This window comes from Sceloporus undulatus, chromosome 6, assembly GCF_019175285.1.
Source record: "Sceloporus undulatus isolate JIND9_A2432 ecotype Alabama chromosome 6, SceUnd_v1.1, whole genome shotgun sequence".
NCBI lineage: Eukaryota > Metazoa > Chordata > Lepidosauria > Squamata > Phrynosomatidae > Sceloporus > Sceloporus undulatus.
Window position 1 is genome coordinate 92,882,783 of NC_056527.1, and position 15,394 is coordinate 92,898,176.

Here is a 15,394-nt window from a genome sequence, read left to right on the forward strand (position 1 = left end):
TTAAAATAAAAAATAAGCTTTTTATTCTGTCAGGCTTAACGAAATAGTGTATTTAACAGGCAAACTGATTGCTATCCATTTTTTAAAAAGCATATAAGCAATCAAGATGACTAGTCAGATGGAAAAAGCCAGATGGACTCTTCTGTAACTTGTGAGCAGCGCTTCCTCCAAGAAAATGATAGGGACTGTGAGCCCCAGTGCAGGTTCTCTCAACCCACTCAGGTTTTTTCATCTTTCAAATGAAATGTGGAGACACCCCTTCTTCCTGCTGAAATTCTGCCTTGCAAATATTAACTTATGAAAATTGTCTTAAATTAGCAACTGCCCGAAAGGAGCCTGTGACGTGTACTGTCATGAGTACAGTGATACAAGGTATTTGTTCAGGAGCTCCCAAAATTTCATGGGGAAGTACCACAGTAATGTAGGTCTGAAACAGGAACCTTCCCCTTAAAAGGAGATTGCACCAAGCCCAGTCTTTCCAGTCTTGTAAATTTTATTGGTGTGCCAGATGCAGACTGAAGTCCATCTGTGTGCAGGGAAGATTGCAGATTCTGAACATCAACTCCTGAAAGGCTTAAGCTAGAGCATATGCTTCTTATTAGAAGTCATCTCTGCTCCAATTTTACCAGCAGGCAACAAGAGCAAAGAGCAGGAAGTGAACTTGAAATTCAGGATTGCAGTGTCAGGACTAGAAGGCAGCAAGAGGCTCTTCTTGGTCTTCTGAAGTTCTAGAGATAGAAAAGAGGAATGAGAAGGCTCAGTTCACAAGTATTCTGCTATACTAGATCCACAGTAATACATATTTGATCTTGTTTGATGACATTGATTTAAGGACTGGAATTTTTCAGGCAAAAGTTCACATTTAGATAATATACACTGGCTTGGGTTGTTTTTTTTAAAAAAAAATTTTTTAAAGAAAATATGCACTGTACTCCTGGGTTCATGATATATTTTGGGAATCCCATTAAATGTTTAAAATGAAACCAAATCACATGAACATTGTTAGAATTCCCACAACCAACTGTACAATTAATCAAATGCTTCCAATTTGGTCATCCTGCCTTGTCCGGAAGACACTTAAAATCTAAGCAATAGCCATTTTTACATCCACAACTTGAGTTGTGAGCAAAATATTGATAATGACCACAGCAGATGAGATTACAGAACTTACGTGGGATCTCATAGAAGGTTTCCTATTAGTAGAGATCTCTCTGGCATGTTAAAAACAATGACAACCAAAAACCAAAATAGTAATTCTACATGCATAGAAACCCTAGTCATCAGAACAATTTCTTTCATACATGCGGAATGTGGAACAAAAACTGTTGGTGAGGTGATTGGGGGCAGGGAAACAAGCAATCTGTTGAAGTCTCTCCCTGCCAACCTACTAGCTCTCGCAAATCACACCTTACAAGACAATCCTATTGGGAAAAGATGGCTAAGAGCCAATGGAGCTGATATTCGTCAGTGGAAGCTGCATTGAATCCAAGACATCTCAGCCTAGGGATGCTGGAAATTACTTTACTCCCCTGACCTAACTTTGTTCCAGTGTTGTGGCTGTGTCTCTGGACTAGAAGAGGTTTGGAGATGGCATAATGTGGCTCCTCACTCTCTTCTCCCAGCAGATCTCAGTGCATTCTGTAGACAGATTCCTGAGATCACCCTAGAACTAGTAAAATGCAGTGACAAACTATTTGAACTCTATCTGCCTTACTGATGGAAGATCTATCTGACAGGTCCCTCATTCTTGCTCAGTTTATTCATAAGCATCTTAGAAATTTATCTAGCTCAGTGCCCTGTCTCTAATGGTTGTCAGTCTCGGACCCCAGAAAATCCCCTTTAGTACATGATCTTACTAATAGACAAGTTGTCTTCTTTATCTATAGTCTTCAAGATACGAATGTTCCACTTTTAGCTATCACACTTGATATCTATTGAGACCCACCCTATAAGCTTTTTCAAAGTAAGAACTATACCAATAGCAAAGAAATCCATAGGCTGAACATGCCCACTCCAGCATTTTAAGGTTCTAAACAGTAACAGCACAGTGTCCTTGTCATCACACATGAAATGTACAGCAGCATCAGGATGAAACCTAAACCTACCTGGCATTATCCATCATTTATATAATTTGAGTTCTCTTTCCACAGAATTACAAAAGAGGTCAGCTAACTCCTGGGGTTTCAGAGTCAGGGAACCTGCCAACAAATTTTTCATTCTCTCCAGGGTCTGTTGTTGAAATTTCTGCATAGCTTCCTGGAGTCTTCGGTTTTCATGCTGTGGTTAGGGAAGTAGGAAAGAGAAGAAAGGACAGCAAGCTAATATGAAGTCTAACAAACTATGGCCTTAAATCCTACTTTTACTCCTGACTACAGCTGAACCACTGAATCAATGGGATTTATCTATTTATTTATGTATTGACTCAGCATTCAACAACTCATTCAATTTAAGGTATAGATATAATTTTCTGTCCCACTAGTAAACAGCTGTTAATATTTGGCTGGTAATGTTTATCCTAAATTTGCATCCCTGCAATTTCCACCCAGAGCAGTAGCCACAATGGTTAAACCAGGCAACTTGAAATAGATTGTCCAAAGTGTAGATTCACCTGGTCCCGATCCATGACTTCCAAGACTAACTGATGCTGTCTATAGAGATCATGGCGTCGGTCAACCCGGCTCTGAAACCGAGGATTCTCTCTGATGGGGTCTTCATCACCGAAGCTTGGTGACTTCACCTGGGGGAAGGAAGGGATGTTGGGAACAAAGATGAAGGGTTTGAAGATAGATCTGCCAAGCAAAAGAGAAGTGATGGAAATCTGTTAGGTACAATGTGCAAAATCCAGGAACTATTACTGAATGTTTTTAAAACTTTGTTCAGTCTCTAAAACACAACTGGGGGGCAGGTAAAAGAAATAAATATGAGTCCAAAACCAATAAAAATACAAGAACAAAAATATTGCTTTCCTGGAGGTAAAAATGGTGAACAAAGTCTAAAACTTAAAACTACTATAAAAATTTTTAGACAAGCCCCAAATGCTAAAAAAAAGAACTTCCAGAAAAACAAAACTCTATCCTTCCAGTTCCTTCTAAGTCTCAGTAGTCATGTCAACTTTTATTTCATTTTTTCCCTCATTATTACAATTGATACCAAAATATGTGTAACTGTAGTAATAACACATCCTTCTGCCAACCCACCCACCTGCTAGCCTCTGTTGCACCTCTGGCTCGCTGGTGGAGAAATGGCATTTCAGGTATGGGGGTCTGAGACAATAAAGGACTATAAAAGTTAAAACCAGCCTCCCATTCCTTAAAAACAAAAATTTAAATACAATGGTATAAATACATATAGGTGTATACACAATTTGAACATTACCAATCATGAAAAGGCTTTCAACTAAAAAAATAAAACTCTTGAGTTTGTTATACAATGGAAAGGAGAAGCCAGGCATAGTCAAACAAAGTCATTTACACAAAATTAAGGTCATCATTAAAGACCAAAAGTGAATCTCAGATGGAGCTAGGAATTTGACGGTCTCAGTTGCCCATTCCATTCTAGATATTCTGTTATGAAGACAAAATATATAATGACAGAAACAATAGTCTTCCCAATTACTCCATATGGATATATCTCATCTTGTACCATACTGCTGCCATATATTACAAGTACAGAATAATTCATGAGGAGCAGTCCGAACCCAGGTCTGCTTTCAACAAGTCCAAGGACATTACTGCACTACACTCTTATACGGCTGTTATTCCACTTTAACTGCTCTGGCTACCTCCTGTTGCATTCTAAGATTTGCAGTTTAAGGAGGGGCATCTAGAATTCTCAGCCAGAGATCTTAGGCGTCAATGAACTACAAGACCCAGAATGCAACAGGAGGCAGGCGGAGGGTAAACGTGGAATAGCAGCATTATAAGAATGTAGTGCGATAATCTACCAAGAGACTGATCTTGGCTTCCAAAGAGGGAACATGAAAGCTGGAGATACTCCTGAAGGCAGGGAATTTTAGATGTTGAACTGAAGTGCCTATCTTCCTCAATCATTGGCCATTCCAGCTGTGCGATGGAAACTACAGTCCAGCAATGTGGGAGGAGGCGCTGCATTCTCCATCCCTGCTCTAAGACTCTTTAGGGCTTACAGTTTATAAGTGAAAAACTTGACTTATGGGTGAAAGACAATAATTCACTAACAAAAGTCCTGAAGCGTTACTCTTTCAGTGTTCAGATTTCCACAAGAGGCAAGTCATTACTGTTTATCCCAGCTGACATGTCCACCTAGGGCATTCCTATTGGAGTAAAATCTAGCCTTGAGTGTCCTAAGGGAGGATGTCTAGTTCAATTGTCAAGCACCTGCTTTGCCTACAAAAAACCCCAAGTTCAATCACTCTCATCTCTAGGAAGGTCTAGAGCCTGAAACCTGAGTGTTGCTGTCAACACTGATACCGGGCTAGATGAACAGAAGATTGGACTCATCTTAAGTTAGCTTCTTATATCTTTCTTATGTCCCTAGTGAGCCCAGCTTCTTCTGGGCTACACTAGAAACTACAGATGTCTGCCAACAGGCAGAAGGGGGCTGATCATGTACATTTGCCACTTATAGTTACCTGGAAGGGTCTGGTGTGGCTGTGAAGAAGTGGATGCAAGGTAGGTGGGGATCTTGTGGGAGGATGGACACCATACTTCCTGTGGTTGAGAATCCCTCAGAATCAACACAGATCCCACTGGATTTGTCACTCAAGATGCCCATAATGGTCTCTGCAGTGATCTGTCCTACAACAACAATGAACACATGCTACATGAATACTAAAGGAGACAGAAAGCTGGTCATCTCATCAACACTTCTTTGTTGCAAAAAGGTGCAACAATTCACATCTAAAAAGGAAGCTCTAATACAAGGGTGGGCAATTTATGGTCCACTAGATACTAGAATACAAATTTCATCAGATATAGCCAGGGTAGCCAATGCTGAGGGATGATTTGAGTTGCTGTCCATCAAGCCCATTCACCAATCTAAATACAATGCTATATTCCGCTGCAGCTACCATGCAACATCCCATGGAATCCTGGGGAATTCCATGGGATGCTGAGAATTCTAAATTGATATTTGCTGTCAAGTCAATTTCAACTTACAGAAAATGTATGAATGGCAAGACTTCCATGTGTCACAGTCGTCATATGCTTTTGCTCAGCTTTTGTGAATTCAGGGTTGTGGCTTCGTTGATTGAGTCAAGCCATCCACAGCGCAGTCTCCCTCTTCTCCTACTGCCTTCCACTTTACCAAGCTTTATTGTCTTTTCCAATAAATCAACATCTCATGTTATATCCAGAGTACAACAACCCCAGTTTAGCCATTTTTGCTTCTAATGAGAGTTCAGGCTTGATTTACAATAAGACTGATTCATTTGTCTTTTGTCCATGGTATGTGTAGAACTTTTCTCCAGCATCACATTTCAAATGAGCTCATTTTCTTCCTCAACTTTCTTCACTGTCCAGGTTTCACAACAATATAATTTTTTTAAAAATTTCTCCCTAAACTGCCAATCCCATAATTATATGGGATACAACCATGGCAATTCAAGTGGAATCATAGTGCTGTAGTGTTTAGTTTCCAATGCCTTTCTGTTCATGTATTTTGAAAACATACCTGAATGCTTGTGCAGGAGTTGCTGACCAGTGCAATACCGAGCTTTGGCTGCTTCCATGCGAACAGGCTGATGGATGAGTGAAAATACTTCCGTGAAGCTAAATTCTCCCTCACCACTCCACCATCCCTGCTTTTGGGCATGCTGCCGTAGACCTTTATGTTCAGCAGTAATCTCTGTCCCAATGCTCAGCTGGTTGGAGATGTTCCGGGCACCTTCTGCAGACATAGAAACACCCCATACCGCATTCTATTTAATGAATGTGGGAAGTTCAGAAAAAGATACGTTTTCTTGATGGAATAACTCCATCATGCATTTTTGCAGGCTGAAAAGTTGGACCCTAATTCTGGAAGCCAGTGCTCAATGTCCTAGATTTTTATCTTGTGATCCACTTGACCATGCTGTTTTCTCTAAAATCTCAGGGACCTACCTGGCCTTAAAGATTAATTCTCAAGCAGCATCTGTGCTAAACATAGTTTTGCTCAAGATAGGCCTTACATTAGGCAGAGTAAGGAAACTGCCGCAGGCAACTGATTTGAAGATCCATGGAAAGATAAGAAATTGTTACTTATTTGATTTACGGTATTTATATTTTCAGAGATGGGAGGAGGCGTTTCTGGGATTTTCTGCCTATGTGCTAAAATAAATTAGCTGGTTTTGGGTAATATATACCTTAACGTGAACACCATTTGCAGCAAAATATCTTGGACCAGCCCTGCATTTTTAACAATTTAAGGAAAAATAACAGCTGTTTCTCCTCCTGGGAAATGCAGACTTAGTATACTAGCTAATAGTAATGTCTACACTGTGAAACTGTGCAAAGAACAGTCAGATCTCATTGGTGTCCTGCTGTTGTTTCTTGTTCAGCAACTCTTTGGTGTTTCTGCTGCTTTCATTTCATTTGAGTTTGGCTCTCAGCCAATGAGCAGTTGCCAGTATTTTATCACTTCAGAATCTGGACCAAGATTTTCTTGAATGCAAGCAGAAAGAACAGTGACTAGTTGGCAAAACAACAGCACCTGCTACATTAAATTGCATCAGTGCGATCCAAACAGAAGTTATTCTTGATAATACAACTCCCAGAATCCCCTCCAAATCCCTAAAGAGTCATGTCTTCAGGTTCTGAATCCACAGGTCCTTTCTCACTAGACAATTATAATCCCATGAATCCACTAACTGCCATAGCAAGATCCTGGGATCTACAGTTTAGGGAGTGGCATTTAGAATTTCCAGTGAGAGAGCTCTATTACCTCCCTGGACTATAAACCCCACAATTGCAAAAGGATGCAGCAAAGATTAAAATGTTATTGTAGAATGATTATTGTGTAGTGAGAAGTTCTAACCAAACTAAGCCAAGAGTTTTCTTGCTGGCTACTCTCAAACTAGGGAAGGTAGGATGGTATTTTTCATGTTCTCTTTTGGCAAGCAAAAGTTTATATGTTCAGGTCCAACTCTGCCAGCTGACCCAATTTGCTGTGGAAGAGACTTTAAAATCAATTGGGTTCTATGTTTATTTTTACTGGTATGTTTTAAAATGATGTTGTATGATTTAGAATCACAGAATTGCACACTTTGAAGAGATCTCAAGGACCATGCAGTCCAACCCTGAGACATGCAGGAAGACATACTGTATATACCTAGGTATAAGTCTAGAAATGTAGGTCAAAAAATTGACCCAAAAAACCCCAGGTCTACTTATTCATGGGTTAATGTAAGTACTATTCTTAGCTCTTTTTTTAAAAAAGGAACCATCCTCTGGTGAAAGGCAAGAGCATAATCTGTCCTGGAAGCACTCAGTCCCCCCCACCCAGCTTCTCTTATCCATCAAGCCTTTAGGGTGAGCAGAAAAAATTATGCCTGATGGAATTTTGTTAGTTTTTAGGCATCGTTTTCCTCCACTTTGTCCTTTACATCATTTGTTCCATGCCCCCAAATTTTACGCCTGACTTATCAAAATCCACAGTTTTGGCCCCAAAACCTGCCCTCGACTTATAGTTGAGTATATACAGTAATCAAAGCACCCCTGACAGATGGCCATCCAGCCTCTGTTTAACAACCTCCAACCATGGGAGTGTATTCTACTGTCAAACAGCTTTAACTCGTTCCTAATGTTGATGTGGAATCTCTTCCTGTAGTTTGTATCTACTATTATAGTTTTATTTGTTTTATTTATTCAAATAGATTATTCAAAAATGCTCCTTTTTTAATCCATGGCACTTTCATACCACACAATTACAGTGCCATGATTCCATTTTAGCTGTCATGGCAACCTCCTATGGAATCCTGATAGTTTAGGGAGGGGTATTTAGTATTCTGAGCCAGAGATTCTACTGACACATCAGACTACCACTCCCAGGAGTCATCAGAATGGAGCCACAGCAACAAAAGTAGAATTACACACAGTGTTATAACTTTGTAGTGCAAAAGGGTCTCACGTCTTTTGTCAGAGTTCTTACTAAACATGCTCACCTCGAATCCTCTGAGCAGCCCAAAATCGTCCAGCTGTTTCCAAGATCCAAGCTTCCATGCGATCAGCCAGGAGAAAGGTATTATGGTAAATGAAAGGAGTGGGCTCCTCTTTGCAGCTTCCCCCTTGACCGTAGTGTTCCAGAAGTGCTGTTATGACCTGGAGGGCTTCATGGGCAGTGGTACCCCTCTCTAAACCCAGCCTGAAATGCATAACTTAGCTTTTGTTACATGTCATTAACCTGGCTGTCAAATACTTAATTCAAACACTAAATTCACTAGTTGTTTTATTTAAAAGCAGTTTTATTTTGGAAGAACACAGAAGAAAGAGAAAATTTGTCTTTAGTGTGAGACAAACAAACTTTTCCTTTCTTTAATACAGTGGTCTCTCCGCATTTGCTGGAGTTGGGGTGAAGGACCCCCACGAATGTGGAAAAACTGCAAATAAAAAAACACGATTCTTTTTACTTAAGAGAACACCTCTCTAGGAATTTCCAGGTCATCCAGTGAAATTCTATGGTCAACATCTGCCAGAGGTTAATCATAGAATCACACTGGAGGACCTATAAATGCCCAGAGAAGTGTTTTCTCTAGAAACTTCAAGGTTCTGCAGTGCAACTCTATGGTCAACTTTTGGCAGAACTGCAGTGGAGGACCTAGAGATTCCTAGAGAGAACATATAACTCAAAACCACAAATAATCAAACCCACAAAGGTTAACACTGCAAATGTGGAGGGCCAACTGCATATCACCTTTCTTGCAGGTGATATGCAGTTGTCTTACTGGGAATAGTAACACAAATGTTTAAAGAAAATCAATAAAAACAAATAATTCTATTAAATGCACAAATTAAAAAGCTTTAAAACATTTAAGAGTCTGTGAATGGTACCCGATCATAGTCAAATAACAGACACTACGTTAATCATTTTTTTGTTAATGTGGCTTGGAAATACAGACTATTTTGAGACACAGAGGACAGAGCTTACAAGTTACAAATAACGTATTTGCCTGTGGTAAATTGTTCTTAATTTTTTGAGGGGTTTTGGTAATGAAAATGCAACCAAAGCTTATTTCCAAATAACAACAGCACTTCATTTGTGCAACAAGCATCATTTTCTAGTTAACTTTCAGTGTTACTTAAAAAAAATTCTAGGCATTTTAGCAGGAATTTTTCAACAATCTGGTGCTATTCTCTTTTTGATTTAATGTGGGATTCCCCCCCCCCCAAAAAAAAACAAATTAGGGGTATCAAAAAGTAATGAGAGGGTGAGTAACTTAGCATGATACTTTGTTAAAATACTGTAACAAGTTAACACTAACAGATTTTAATGAAGAGGGAAAGTGAGAAAAAGGCCTAAGTAAGATAGAACCATGTTGAAGAAAAGTTTGCTTACACAGAACAAAAACTCTTTTAAGTTCCTAATAACTTCAAGTTAAGTTAAACATGTAAAAATACAAAACCCTTCCGTAGGTCGCTAAAATAAGTACCCAACTTGTTGGGTGCAATTGGCTTACACATTGTAAGCCACTTAGGGAGTGCTTACATGCACTGATAAGAAGTATAGAAACGTGCTTGCTATTGCTGTTATACTAATTCCATGGTTTAAAAACAATAACACATGGCTGTTTTGGAACAGCAAAGGGGAAGCGCTAAGGGGGAGAGGGGAAGACACTTACACCACATGACTACACAATCCCAGAGCTCTCACAGAATAATTTACCACATCTGTGGAGTAGTGCAATTAGGAGCTTATTGACAAGTTTCCCCCATCAATGGTAAGGTGTGAGGTAACCATGATTGGAGGACAAGGCAGCGACAAAAGGAAGATGGTGTTGTGTGATAGATATCACCAAAGGAGCTACTATCGAACACGGTTTAAAAGCCCAGCTGGACTGTTCCCTTCCTGCACGTGACCATCTTATTTTCAACAGTGAGAAGAATTCCAGAATGGAGAAAGACAGATACAGGCTGTAGGTGGATTCATCATTTTCTGGCACACATCATGTTGTCACTTACCTGACCAGATCCATGCCCAGCAAGGCTTCCTCCTCCCCAACCGACTCCTTGGTCCACACCCCTTCATTGCCGATGCAGACTCCATGTTCGTTGGCCCCCATCTCGGCTCCCCACAGCCAGGCAGGTCGACTCAGAATGACTGCATGGGTCCTTTCAACCTGATCCACTTCAATATATGTGCACTGGGAAGAAAGTTGGCTGTCATTAAGCACAGCAGGGTGGGGGCGATGATGTTTTTTGGATTACAGCTCCCTTTTTATGCTTTGTAGCCAAGATCATATCTACACAAATTTTAATGATGCCACAAAAGGTGATACATTACCTGCCTGGGACTGAACACACAACCATGTGGCTGTGATGGCTGCAGTACCTTGTTACAGGAGTGGAGAACATGTGGTCTGTGAAATGTTTTGGCCACATCATCCCTCACCATTGACTATGCTGAATAGGGCTGATGGGAGTTTTAGTTTAGAGTATGGAGAGCCAGATTCCCCAGGCCTGTACTAGTTCCTCTGAAAACACACATACACATAGAGTTCAGGAGGGATTTTTAAAAGGTGAGGACAGAAATCTGGATATTCAACGCCTTCAGCCCATTTCAGAGTTTTCCATGACTTCCAGTCTCTCCCTACCAGGCCTACATGCTTTCCCATCATCCCTTCAACAGCATCGCAGAGAGACCAGAACGTTTTTCCCCCCTTCCTTTTTCAAATACTGTATCCAGTTTAGACTGTCATGAAAACTCTAAACTGTGATTCTTCTTAACTACAATTTGAAGTTAGCTTGTTCCAAGCAAACTTGGGAAAATTACCTTCTTAGACTTCAGTTCCCAGAATCACCCTGGTGGCCATGGTGGCTAGGGGTTTGAGAGCTGTTGTCCAAAAAAAGTAGTATTTCCAAATCCTGGTTCAAAATTAACCACAATCAATGCAGGTTCAAGGGACACAAATGGGTACAGTTAATCAAAATAGAAGCAATTGCTTCCTAACAACTATTCTAATTGGGTTAGAGGAGGGAAGCCAGGCATTGTTCTTGTCTGATTTTGGAGATTGCAATGGGTCAGCAATGAAGTGTGTCAGCCTCTCTAACTTGTGATAGAAAACTACTACAGGTTGAGTCTTCATTACCCAGAATTCCAAAATCTTCAAAAAAACCAAAACTTTTTTCATGGGTGGCTGAGATAGTGACATCTTTGCTACTATGATGGTTCAATGTACACAAACTTTGTTTCATGCACAAAGTTATTTTAAAAATTGTACAAAATTACCTTTAGGCTATGTGTATAAAGTGCATATAAAACATAAATAAATTCTGTGTTTAGACTTGTGTTCTATCTTCAAGACATCTTATTATGTACATATATGCAGATACAGATATGCCGAAATCCAAAACAGTCCTGGTTCCAAGCACGGATAAGGAAGACTCAACCTATATTTGTCTTTCAATGATGTAAAAGTAAACAAACACTTCTCACAAATTTATTCTGGGTCCCAGAAGAATGCAGTTAATGACTTATATATTTTTCAAACAGAACTTCAAAGTTCAATTAATAAGCAAACTGTTACAGCACCTGCCTTTCTCAATCACTTAAAAGACAAGTGGGCTTGTTAATGATGTGAAAAAGATTAACAAGATTAACTACCAACAACTGCTACAAGCTCACTTTTATCTTAAACAATTGAGGAAGGCAGAAGCCAAAACATTTTGTATATTAATTGAATTCTGCTCTGTGAACCACTCTCAAATATATGATCAAAAGAGAGTATGGTGTAGTGGCTTGAGTATTAGACTAGGACTATGTATGTCTCGAAGTTGTTTCCAACTTATGGCGACTTCAAGATGAACCTGTAACGGGGTTTTCTTGGCAAAATTTGTTCAAAGATTTGTCATTGCCTTTTCCTGAAGTTGAGAGTGCGTGACTTGCCCAAGGTCACTCAGTCATTCATGGATGAGCGGAAATCGAACCCTGATCTCCAGAGTCATAGTCCAACACTCAAACCATTATGCCATGCTGGCTCTCAGGAGACAGGGTTTTAATCTTTGATGAGCTACAGAAACTCACTGGGTGACCTTGGGCAAATCTCATTCTCTCAGCCCCAGAGAAATGCAGTGGAAAATGTCTTCTGAATAAATCTGGTCAAGAAAACCCTACAATCGGGTTGTCGTAAAACTTGACCACAACATATACATGAAGATCCTCTATTCCTTCTGGCTTTCCACAATACTGTGCGCCACTCACCTACTCCAGCCCTCTTCTTGGTTTTTATCTCACCTGGACCTTTGTCCCCTTGGCATGACATTCAGCAGGGAAATAGACAACTTCCTGGACTTCATCCTTTGGCCGGTCTGAATTCTTGCCAAAGATCACCTCTCTGGCAGCAGAGGCAGGTGGAAGCGAGACAAAACAGTCGCAAGAGGAAGGTGGCACACAGGAGTGAAGGTCATCCATTTTATCTAAAGGAAATCAACAAAACCACAAGAAGGCATTTGAAGGCTGTAGTCTCTTCCTTCCCTCTCCACTTTGGACACAAGAATCTCATTTGGGGCTCCCCTGAATCTCATGATTGATATTATAAGATTCATCAATTAATCCAAAAATCCAAATGTTATTATACCCCACTAATAAATTATGTAATTCATTATCTGGTGTTGCACCTTTGAGACTGCACCGAGCAGAAGGTGTTGCAGCACAAACTTTTGTAGACACAGGTCCAAAACACACTGCAGGAATAATCCGGTTTGACACCACTTTAACTGCCACGACGCAATGCTACGGAATTCTGAGAATGATAGTTTGTTGTGGCAGTTCAAGTGGTGTCAAACCGGATTATTTCTGTAGTGCGGATACAGCCAATTCTATCCAAAGCTAGTTCACTCCCTCCAGGTCACAGCCAGCAAAGCTAATTTAGATTCAAAGTGACCAGGGTCCAAAACACAATGGAGGAATAATCCAGTTTGAGATTGTTTAAATGCCCTGGCCCAATGCTAGGGAATTCATGGAACTGTAGTTCTGCGAGACATTTAGCCTTCTCTCTGTCAGAGTGCTCTGGTGCCGCAATAAACTACAATTCCCAGGATTTCCTAGCACTGAACCAGGTCAGTTAAAGTGGTCTCAAACTGGATTATTTATGCAATGTATTTTGGACCCAGATGTCCTAACTGCTAAAGAGAAGGCATTGTAAACTGTAGGGCATTCAAGAAAAATGTACCTTACCAAATAAAAGCTAAAAACACTCATAGAATCACAGAGTTGGAAGGGACCGTAAGGGCCATCCAGCCCAGCCACATTCATGCTTCTTTAGTCATGCACAGAATGGAAGACATTCTGGAACGCCTCCTGAACAGAAGGTTCAAATGTAGGGCATGTCATGGAAAAGGAGGATGTCTGGTCACCCTGTCTGGACTACTGAAGTCCAAAACACCTAGAAAGCCAGAGTTTGGGAATCACTAGGGCAAAGACCAACTCTCCAGATAGCTTGCTGGACTGCAATTCCCATCATCCTTTGCCAGCATGATCCATGACCCAGCATGATGGGACTTGGAATCCAGCCAGATGCAAAGGGTTCCCCACTGTTTGAGTTGTGTGCATCAGTCTTGTGCATGTGTGTTGTTGTGTTTGCTATTGCCTTCCCCTGAGGCTGAGAGAGTGTGACCTGCCCTTTTGCAAAATTCATCCCCCCACTCATAAGCCTTTCCCCATTTCTCACCCATTTTCATGCACAGCTTTCAGATTGCTCCTTCCTTTGCAACCCAAGTCCTCTGCAACCAACCAGCCTTGGCAAACTTTGCAAAGCTGAAATCTGGGCTGGAGCTAAAACCCGGATTGGATTCCATTTGCATCTGGCCGGATGGGACCACGCTTGGCTGTCATTCAAGGAAGTGGACACTAGAGGGCACCCTTGAGCCATCTATCAATGAGCTGAAGAACTCAGTTCTCTTAAAGGTGATTCATAGAATCATAGAACTGTAGAGTTGGAAGAAACCACAAGGGCCATCCAATCCAACTCCCTTCTGCCATGCAGGGAATCACAATCAAAGCATACCCGACAGATGGCCATCCAGCCTCTGTTTAAAGACCTCCAAGGAAGGAGACCCAACCACAATCCAAGGAAGTGTGTTCCGCAGTTGAACAGTTCTTATTGTTAGAAGTTTCTCCTAATGTTGCAGTGGAATCTCTGTTCCTGGAGCTTGCATCCATTGTTCCATGTTCTAGTCCCTGGAGCAGCAGAAAACAAGTTTGCTCCATCCTCAATATGACACCCCTTCAAATACTTAAAGAGGGCTGTCATATCACTTCTTAACCATCTCTTCTCCAGGCTAAACATACCCAGCTCCCTAAGTCTTTTCTCATAAGGCATGCTTTCCAGACCCTTCACCCTTTTATTCACCCTCCTTTGGACACGCTCCGGCTTCTTAACATCCTTTTTGAATTGTGGTGCCCAGAACTTGACACAGTGTTCCAGACCAAGGCAGAATAGAGTGGCACTATTACTTTCCTTGATCTAGACACTATACTACTATTGATGCAGGTGGATTATATGGGAGGAGGCAATCCTGTAGATAACATGGTCTCAAACCATGTAGGGCTTCCCATGTAGGGAAGGTAATAACCAACACTTTGTATTTTGCCCGGAAACTAATTGGCAGCCAGTAGAGTTATTTTAAGATTGGTGTAATATGAGCATTGCCATTTGGGTTCATTGGGTGCACTGTGGATGAATAAACATAATCTTATCCTTAATTTCAGGCAGCAAAATATCTTGGGTCAGCCCTGCAGCCAAATCTCATTCATTGTCATTTTCTCTTTTTCTGATGGAAGTGCCTCCCCTCATTGATCATGTGAAATCAGGGATGCCATAAAAGTAAAGCCCAGGACCATACTCAGCATGATAACCAGGATGGCTTACCAAATTCAGCAGGACAGTATTCGACATATATGGTATAACAATGCATATTGCTTTCTAAAGACAGGACATAGGTGGGGCAGCACTATGGGCATTACATCCAGAATCTAAACTACCTAACGGCACCATTATCTCAAGTGCCCAACCCAAAATATGGGTGGTTGCCATTTTTCATAAAAGGTAGCAATTTTTCATAAAAGGTAGCCATTTTTCAAAAAAAGATTCTTGGTTGTATTGTACTAAATTACATTTCAATTTATCCAGTAGCTTAAAATAAATTTTAATTTATTTTAAAGTTTTAAAAAATTTGAAATTAATTCTTTTTTTAAAAAAACCTATTCTTTTAAAATTTTCTTAATA

At 40.5% G+C, this 15,394-nt stretch overlaps 1 protein-coding gene across 2 annotated transcripts; it reads right to left on the reverse strand.

The window, feature by feature from the left end:
- SCRN2 (secernin 2) lies at positions 1-13,969 on the reverse strand. Of its 2 annotated transcripts, none has more exons than XM_042474391.1 (9): positions 13,838-13,969; positions 12,403-12,584; positions 10,131-10,312; positions 8,117-8,316; positions 5,650-5,865; positions 4,610-4,775; positions 2,609-2,789; positions 2,106-2,277; positions 1-728 (listed from the first exon to the last, which is right to left on the reverse strand). In XM_042474391.1, the coding sequence occupies exons 1-8, from the start codon at positions 13,845-13,847 to the stop codon at positions 2,119-2,121; spliced, it is 1,296 nt and encodes a 431-aa protein (XP_042330325.1). In that variant the 5' UTR covers positions 13,848-13,969; the 3' UTR covers positions 1-728; positions 2,106-2,118. The 2 variants fall into 2 exon arrangements, with proteins under 2 accessions (XP_042330325.1, XP_042330327.1); XM_042474393.1 differs by having other exon boundaries at positions 12,370-12,584.
- Between the last annotated feature and the right edge of the window lie 1,425 nt (positions 13,970-15,394).